Raw genomic sequence first — 8,408 nt, forward strand, 5'->3', positions numbered from 1 at the left:
ACAATAATAGCCTTATAAATTAGAAGAACGCAGTTTATTTCTAAAAAATTTTTATTTGACAAAATTGTATGGGTGAAACGTAACGTAAAATGCAGTCAAGTCAATTATGAATAAAATGACACAATTCATAAAAATAAATGTATAAACAAGTTTTTAGAAATGTGAGAGGATCTGTTTTTCGATATGGATACATACTCGTATATGATGAATTAGAGTTATTTACATCATACCTAATTTTATTGAGACAATTAGTAAAAACAATCAAATATAATAAAAAATGCTGGAGATAAAAGTAACAAAGTTGATGTTATTAATTTTAGTACAACTTATAAAAACTGTTCAAAATGACCACCGTTATTTCTACAACAAAGGTTAATTCGGTGAAGAAAGTTAAAGGACACCCTTTGCAGTTCTTGAAGGCAATTTGGATATGCCTCCACAACTTTTCTGCAGTGTTAGATGTGGAAGCATGCACTGCTGTATTCAAAATGCCCCAAAGATAATAGTCGCAAGGTGTTAAGTCTGGTGAACATACAGGCCAGTTAATAGGAGCATTATCCCTTCCACCCCATCGACGAGGAAATCTTTGGTTCAGATACTGACGGACATTTACAGTGAAATGTGGTGGAGGTCCATCATGCATGAACCACTTGTTAGTTCTGAGTAATACCGGCACACCTTCCAATAACTCGGGTAGTGTTTTGCAAAAATGTTAAATAAAATTCCCCATTCAGTTTATTGGGTAGAATAACAGGGCCAATAATAATGCTATCAGTGAGTTGTATTTGATTGTTTTTTCTAATTTCTTTAATAAAATTAGACACATTGTAAATAACTCTAATTCGTCGTATGTGTGTATATCCATATCGAAAAATCAAGTAACAGGTGATATATCTTATGGTCTTAAACACTCATCAAGAATTGTCAGGCACAATGACTTAAAGATCAAACTGAAATTACAGTCAATCTACAAAATCAGTGCCTACTAGCACCTTGTTAGGTATTGTAATACGGGTGGCAAGATAATGTAGACATTCAAAAAATATTTTTTTGTACCCAAACCGCTCATTTAATCAAAATTCTACAAGAGGCGCAAAAACTTCCATATAGTATCACTTATCAGATAAAAAATAGATTCATTATTGCCCAAAAGAGGAAAAAGTTATGAACGGATATTATCACCATACACCAATTTTGTAGGAGTTGTAGGTTTTGAAAAACACTCTGTATAACACCAAAATGTGTAGACTGAAAGCAAAAGTCCACATCCCAAAAATAATGAAAATCGATTAATAGGTAGGTATACGAGTTATTTCGAGTTATGTACAAAATTCAAAAAATTTTCATCAACATTGAGGCCATCTAGTGGCCAAACTAAGCGATTTCGGATATAGGTGAATTAGCCTAGATCTGCCTATTTTGAGCCCACGAATCTGTAGTCTTCCGTTGTACACGTTATTCTGGGACACCTTGTACAAGAAGATTTTGCTCAAATTAGTATAAAAACAATCTCAGAAATTGTCGTTTGTCTGTAGAGTGCCTAAACATTTTATACATTATAGTTATTGCTTAAAAACAGTTTTTTTAACATAGGTAATGGAGCTACCCCAGATTCTTGGGATCACAATAACTTATTGAGTATTTTCATTACTGAATTATGAATTACGTGTTATGAAAACGGCATACAAAGCATTATTACGTTTTTTATTATCAAATTCATTAAATATGTAATGACTAACGACATTAAAATCAAGTTTCTGATAACTTCCAATAGGTATACTTATTATCTTATTTTCGTGATAATAAATGAGTGGTAGCTTCATAGATAGAATATTACGATCCACAAAATGTAATGTAGGGTGTTTGTAAATATGTGCAAATTATTTTCGGGGGTGGCTGCCGAGTGGTTGAAATATGCTTAGTTTCCGAGATACTGTTTAAATTTGAATTTTTTATTTATTTCTAAATAAAATACGACCGTCAAATTTCGAGTCAATATCTTTAAAACTCTTTAAAATATAAATAATTAATTAATAAAAATAAATAAAAAATTAAAATTTAAACTGCATCTCAGAAACGAAGCATATTTCGACCTACGTTTATATGAACTTTTTTTCACAAAATAACTTCGGCAACCACCCCTAAAAGATTTCGCAATTATTTACAAACACCCTGTATAACAATGAGAAAAATTAGGAGGCATAACCTCTTAACAGTTTACAATTTATACATGTCATTTTTGCAATAAAAAAAGTCTACAACTATCTAAACAGCTAAATAGAGCTCTCATGAACAAAACATTTTTCAGAACGAGTACCGTCTCCAGCCAGCAGCAGCAGCAACCGTTCACTAAACACAAATACAATACCTGGCAGTTCCGAATCGCAATCGCTTAACACAAGAGACATGTACCGCTACCAAGAACCCATTGAAACTGACATGGACAACCGTTACCTCTCCACCCAGTACTACCTACAACGAGGGAGCAACTTGTACTCCACTTTACCTTCAAAAAAGACTCAATTCTTTGCCAGTGAGTACAAAACCGAAAGGTCAGTCACTCCCGATATCACCAGAGGATTAGAGAGGAACCACAACACTCAGGGCGATTATGAACACTTAAAGATAAATTACCAGCATTCATTGCCGAGAAACTTTTACAAAACAGATCATGGCCTACTTAACCAGAAACTTGGAATACCTGTACGGGTCCCAGAAGTAGACAAGTTAAATATACAAAACGTGCCTTTAGTTTATCCTACAGGTGATGCTCCAACAAACATGAGACCTCAGAATGATTGGAGATATCGTTACAAGTCACAAGATGCAAAACCGTTTGACGACAGTGATGAATCATTCAAAATATCACCCATAGATCCTAGACATTCAAGAGGGTTTCAGTCTTCGACACCATCGTCAAAAGCTATTGACCTTAAGGCTGCTATAAACTTAGAGGACAAATTGATGTCACCAAAGAAATCTACCATGTCAAATGAAGAGCTGTATGCTGTGATTCATAAAAGTAAGAAGAGGATGAATATAGAAACTGAAAACACACCGAGATCTTCCCCCGTCACAGTTGGCACCGAGACGCCACCCAAACAAATCATAAAAAGTCCCGAAACAGGGTATTTAGGAGATAAGTCCAGATCCCGGCTTAGCTGGTCACCTAATAAAGGAGATTACGTAGACTTTAACTCGGATATCGATAAATTGTCTCCACCAAATGAATCAAGATCAAGGCAAAGTTGGGCGTGTAGTGAAAGGAAAGGTCAGAAATCCAAACAGACGTCCACGATAGACTTTAAACGGTTACTCTTGCAGAAATCTTCCAGTAGCACCCCAAGGAAACTGTCTGCAGTGGAACAACTGAAGCTGTCGAAGCAGCAAATCAAACCTCCGCAACCCAAAACGCAGCCGGAGATGAGCATTTTAGATTTGAGTGGATCCCCCAGGGGTTTAGTGAACAGAAGGATGTTAAATTCCGTACCAGGTTCACCGAGCAGAGACTTGAAGCCTGCACCCAAAATATTGTCACCGAGATCGCAATGGAGATTCGCAAGCCCAAGAAGTGACGTTCTCTCTTCTACAATACTGGAAGATTGTAGGGAAGATGAGACCTCTACCAGTTACGGAGAAAAAAAGCAACCTTCACCCAAATCAGATAATACTTTCAATTCGAATTATGTAAATAATGAAAATTTACTTGACGATATCCAAAACGATCCACGAAACATATCAATATTATCTGCTGCTCAGAGGCTGCAAGCTCAAAGAGCTCAGTTTTTCAACTCTACGCCTACTATTGAGGAAAATCGGTCTAGAATTCAAGAAAAGCCATCCTGTCCACCTACATTAGAAACTGCGTTTTAATTTTGAGGGTGATTACATAATTTATTTTTGTACATAGTGTTTTATCGATTTATTTTATTTATTCAATAATGTCTAGTCGACGAGCCGTTATATATTTTTCACTTTTATATCACATGAAATATCACGGTTGTAGTGTACAATTTTTCTGTACAAACTTGTGTTGTATATAATAATATCTGTTTTGGCGAGGCTTCCAATTAATATATGTAGCAAAGTTGCCTTAAATTATTGTAAATCTTAATATATACCGATTTTTGTAAATAAACATTTAGATTTGGCTATAAAATTATTTAGACTACCTACCAGCCATTAAGAAAGTGTAACGAAATAAAAACATCCAAACTTTTAATTATCACCAAATTACTAACCAAATTAATATATTAATTATTAAAGTTATTCTTAAAATTGAGAAAGCTTACTTGACTATATTTATCCTTTGGTTTCTGCTTGTTCCGCTATGCAAATAAAAAGAACACTACACATCACTTTCACACACTAATGCAAGAAAATTAATGTTTCCACTATTTTAATAAAATATAAATATTTTTTACACACCTTCCACAGTATTACATATTCGTTGATTGAAAATACAAAATTTCAGTTAGCAGCACCTTTAACGCCATTTTTAAACAATTGAAATGTTCATATTCAAATCGAAGTCAAAACCTACTATGTAATAATTCGTTATGCGAAAAAATACTTTATTTGAACTTTTGAAGACAATATTATTATGTATACCGATATATTTTGAATGACTAATCCTTTTTTAATAACATTTATGAAAATGTTATGAATCAAAATACCTCGTTTTGGATTTCGTATTAGTGGCGACATCTCTAGCATGTATGTAGTTAGAAAGACTAATTAAATATGCAAAATGCGAAAGTATGTCGACTGTCAAAGTAATTTGAACCATCATAGATCTAATGTAGTATAGATCTATGATTTGAACAAGATACGAATTAGTAAGGTTAAAATGAGAAAACTAATTAGGACATAGATTTTCTTTATTTTATTTTTTAATTTCATGATGGTTAAACACATTGATAACAATAAACAAAACATACCACTCGGTTGAATAGATAAAAAATAATTGTTCTTGTTTTACAAAATTACTAAATAGGTAAGCAAGAGACATTGTTGCAAAGGAAATTTTGTGTTAATATTGTTTAAGTAAAAATAGACTGCTCCATTTAAAAAATATCACGTTTGCCTTATCAAATTCAAGTAATACACTAGATATATAACAAAAACTCAAATAAAAAAGCATTTACATCTTATATTTATTTTCTAATATTAAATTACATTCATTCAACTTGATATTCAACAACTCGAATACACTTCTCTATCAAATAATCAGTTTTTTATTTGTGGGGGTCCCATTGGCGGTCGAACAGGGCCCATTGGTCCCATTGGGCCCATGGGCATCATTCCCATCATTGGAGGACGCATTCCCATCATGGGAGGCATGGGTCCGTGCGGGCCCATCATCATCGGAGGCATTGGTCCACCAGGTCCGATAGCTGAAAAAAAAATTCACATTACTAAAAATATAATTCATAACTGAATGTTTGTGCTATAATTTAATGATAGTCCCAATGTTACTTTTCAGGAAATTAATGTCCAACAGTAGCATCTCGTCGTAAATAAAGATTGATTAAAATTTCAATTTATATAATTAGGTACACTAGTTTGCAAGTTATAAGTTTTATAATTCACTGTGGCAATAAGCTTCAAATTTCAATGTGGTTGACTGCCAAGTCAGTGAGTACCTATTCATAGCTGTTGCGATAAAAGCCTCAATTCTTATACTATTGAACCGTTTCCAGTAAGGAATTATATCTCAAGATTTGTGTAGTAAATATTTAACAAACCTCCAGGTGGCATCATGCCTGGACCTCCTGGTCCGCCAGGTCTTTGGCCCATCGTAAGTTGTGCAGGTGGTGGTATAGCAACACCCCCTTTTCCAGGCTGAGCGAAAGGATTGTTTGCTATTTTGCCAGCTTTAAAAGCGGCGGTTGTGGCATCTATCAAATGTTGTGCTTGCTCTTCCATCCATTTCTGGTAATAGAACTTGACATTATCCTTGTGTTTTCTACCCGTGCAATGTGTCTTCCTCACACTAGGGGAATCATGTGTTAAATAAGTATCGCAATAGTCACAGTAGTATTTCGGCATTGTTATTGTTTATATTTTTGGCTTGCAAAGTTAGTACCTCTTTGTGTTTAGCTTCTACAACAAAACAAATTGTAGTTAACCTAATCATAATCAATTAATACTAAACCACAGATCACAGAAACAATTACTAAACTAAATATTCGAATCAGTGTAGCCACACGCTCGGAAAATGTCCCTACAATATGTTTGGAAAAATCCCAAGATTCCCCTATGAAATGATTCTAAAAACTTAAAAATGTAAAATGTAGGAAACGCCGAAAAATACCTACGAGACATCGTAAAAATGTTTCCTCACATTTATCGTGATTGATTGAGATCTCCAGAGATTTTTTAAGATGCCAAATTAATAACTTATTTCCTTCTTCGGATGTAATCAGTAACACGGTAACCAAAGCAGTTTTTTTAAGTTTTGTTCATTTTCTTGATGACTAAACAAAATAGGAAAAAACAGATATATTTATAAATATATTTTAGATACCTATTCAAATCCATTACCACAGAAACAAACAATGTTTCGCAAAAGTGACTACACTTTTACAATCCGTAGATGATCAACTAGGGATTGATTTTATGACATTTACCGTTTTCCATTCACTAGACTTCATGCACTGGTGCATTACGCCCTGTGCTGCTCCCGAAAGGAACAGAATAAAATTGTACTTTTTACACTTTAGTGCTTTAACCGACCCTAACCTAAAAAAAAAGAAAGTATGGTTATCCGGACCTTTGCTTTATTCTGTAACTTTTTGCTTTTGACTGATTTCCCATTTAAAAATGGATAGCGATTTGGAAGTGCAAGAGTTATTGATGGAGGTAATTTTTTTTTAATTATACTGATATTGACTCGCTAATTTGCTTTTTATATTTATACACAGATTTTAGTAGAAAGTCCAAGAGACACTGTAGTAGACGACACGTCTGATTCAAGTTCGTCATCAGAGTCCTCCCTATTCTGCGAATTTTCATGGAATATGAAAAAGAAAAAGCCTGTTAAAAGGAATAGAATATCCAACTTTGTTGAAGTCACTGTAGACAACTATGGGGACGAGGAATTCAAGTCTCATTTTAGGATGAATAAAAAAACTGCCAATAAAATGATAGGTAGGTAAATTCATAGGGTATACTAAACACAAGTAGTTACTTATGTGAATTTTCAGAAATGCTCGAACAATCAAATTATATACCACGTCATAGTGATGGAAGAGAAAAAGTTTCTGCAAAGAGGGCTTTCCTGTTAGCGTTGTGGTATCTTAGTAATGACGAAACTTTTAGACAGATATCAGATAGATTCAACGTGTCATTCAGCAGTGCACATAGATGTCTTAATAGAGTTTTGAATTTTTTGATATCCATTAAATCACAAATAATAAAATGGCCAAATACTACTGATGAAATAAGTAAAGTAAATCAAGGATTTATGGAAAAATGTGGAATAAATAACATAATTGGAGTGATCGATGGAAGTCATATCGAAATAAATAAACCTAAAGAAAATCAGGACGCATACATCAACCGAAAAGGATACCACAGTTTATTATTACAAGGAATTGTAGACCATAAAAGAAAATTCATAGATGTTTTCTGTGGAGAGCCAGGTTCAATGCATGATGCCAGGCTTTTTAGAAAGTCTGGTATTTATCGAAAAATCACTGAGGACCCCACTTTTTTAGGAAATGGATTTTTACTAGGGGATACAGCTTATCCAAATACTTCTTGGCTAGTAACACCTTATAAGGAAAATCCCAGATTAACAGAAAATCAAAAAACCTTTAATTATAGGATATCTGTGGCAAGAGTGGTCGTAGAAAATTCATTTGGGTTATTAAAGGGACGTTTCCGCCGACTGAAAAAGTTGGAAAATTTTGACTTACAATTTTGTTCAAAAATTGTTCTATGTGCATGTATTTTGCATAACATCTGTTTAAATGAAAAAGATTTTATAGATACAGAATCAACAGATTTCAATCAACCCTCGAATCAACCAGACCAAAGTGGCACCAATTCAACAATTCCAAATATAACTGGAAACCGGCAGCAATTAATATTTAATGAAATGTTTAATGTTTAAATATGACATTACAATAACTGTAGCAAAGTAGATAGCACAACTAAGTAATCACCTCAAGTATGTATCCCATTCAGTAAGATAACGTAAACGTTATGTTAGAGCCGGGCATATAAAACAATGTGCAATAATGAAAATAATGTGTTACCTTCTAATAATAAAATGGGATACATACTTGAGGAAAATTAAAGAAATGTGATGTTAATTACGTTCTTTACATACATTTATTTACGTACTGAAAAACTTTTTTATACTTAAAAATGTACAGATTCTCAAATAAAATTTTTATTTA

General features: G+C 33.5%; 3 protein-coding genes across 8 annotated transcripts; 2 read left to right on the forward strand and 1 right to left on the reverse strand.

The window, feature by feature from the left end:
* Positions 1 to 2,142: 2,142 nt before the first annotated feature.
* Positions 2,143 to 4,147, forward strand: LOC108916839. The gene has a single exon (XM_018723146.1). The coding sequence runs from the start codon at positions 2,407 to 2,409 to the stop codon at positions 3,871 to 3,873; it is 1,467 nt and encodes a 488-aa protein (XP_018578662.1). The 5' UTR covers positions 2,143 to 2,406; the 3' UTR covers positions 3,874 to 4,147.
* Positions 4,148 to 5,134: 987 nt separating this feature from the next.
* Positions 5,135 to 6,632, reverse strand: LOC108916840 (U1 small nuclear ribonucleoprotein C-like). Of its 5 annotated transcripts, none has more exons than XM_018723150.1 (4): positions 6,547 to 6,632; positions 6,347 to 6,479; positions 5,748 to 6,105; positions 5,135 to 5,396 (listed from the first exon to the last, which is right to left on the reverse strand). In XM_018723150.1, the coding sequence occupies exons 3-4, from the start codon at positions 6,049 to 6,051 to the stop codon at positions 5,230 to 5,232; spliced, it is 471 nt and encodes a 156-aa protein (XP_018578666.1). In that variant the 5' UTR covers positions 6,052 to 6,105; positions 6,347 to 6,479; positions 6,547 to 6,632; the 3' UTR covers positions 5,135 to 5,229. The 5 variants fall into 5 exon arrangements, with proteins under 5 accessions (XP_018578666.1, XP_018578663.1, XP_018578667.1 ...); XM_018723147.1 differs by having other exon boundaries at positions 6,321 to 6,479; XM_018723151.1 differs by having other exon boundaries at positions 5,748 to 5,995; positions 6,317 to 6,479.
* A 143-nt stretch (positions 6,633 to 6,775) lies between these two features.
* Positions 6,776 to 8,219, forward strand: LOC108916841 (putative nuclease HARBI1). 2 transcript variants are annotated; one of them, XM_018723152.1, is made up of 3 exons: positions 6,776 to 6,864; positions 6,927 to 7,152; positions 7,209 to 8,219. In XM_018723152.1, the coding sequence occupies exons 1-3, from the start codon at positions 6,826 to 6,828 to the stop codon at positions 8,117 to 8,119; spliced, it is 1,176 nt and encodes a 391-aa protein (XP_018578668.1). In that variant the 5' UTR covers positions 6,776 to 6,825; the 3' UTR covers positions 8,120 to 8,219. The 2 variants fall into 2 exon arrangements, with proteins under 2 accessions (XP_018578668.1, XP_018578669.1); XM_018723153.1 differs by having other exon boundaries at positions 6,811 to 6,864; positions 6,934 to 7,152.
* Positions 8,220 to 8,408: the final 189 nt, after the last annotated feature.

This window comes from Anoplophora glabripennis, unplaced genomic scaffold, assembly GCF_000390285.2.
Source record: "Anoplophora glabripennis isolate ALB-LARVAE unplaced genomic scaffold, Agla_2.0 scaffold3420, whole genome shotgun sequence".
Lineage (NCBI taxonomy): Eukaryota > Metazoa > Arthropoda > Insecta > Coleoptera > Cerambycidae > Anoplophora > Anoplophora glabripennis.

What these genes read in the sequence shown, in the direction of transcription:
- LOC108916839 (XM_018723146.1), top strand. Translation starts at nt 2,407, where the DNA reads ATGTACCGCTACCAAGAACCCATTGAAACTGACATGGACAACCGTTAC.
- LOC108916840 (XM_018723150.1), bottom strand. Translation starts at nt 6,051, where the DNA reads ATGCCGAAATACTACTGTGACTATTGCGATACTTATTTAACACATGAT. An exon ending in AGGCATGATGCCACCTGGAG is followed by an intron (nt 5,397 to 5,747) that starts GTTTGTTAAATA and finishes TTTTTTTTTCAG; the next exon opens with CTATCGGACCTGGTGGACCA.
- LOC108916841 (XM_018723152.1), top strand. Translation starts at nt 6,826, where the DNA reads ATGGATAGCGATTTGGAAGTGCAAGAGTTATTGATGGAG. An exon ending in TGCAAGAGTTATTGATGGAG is followed by an intron (nt 6,865 to 6,926) that starts GTAATTTTTTTT and finishes ATTTATACACAG; the next exon opens with ATTTTAGTAGAAAGTCCAAG. An exon ending in AACTGCCAATAAAATGATAG is followed by an intron (nt 7,153 to 7,208) that starts GTAGGTAAATTC and finishes GTGAATTTTCAG; the next exon opens with AAATGCTCGAACAATCAAAT.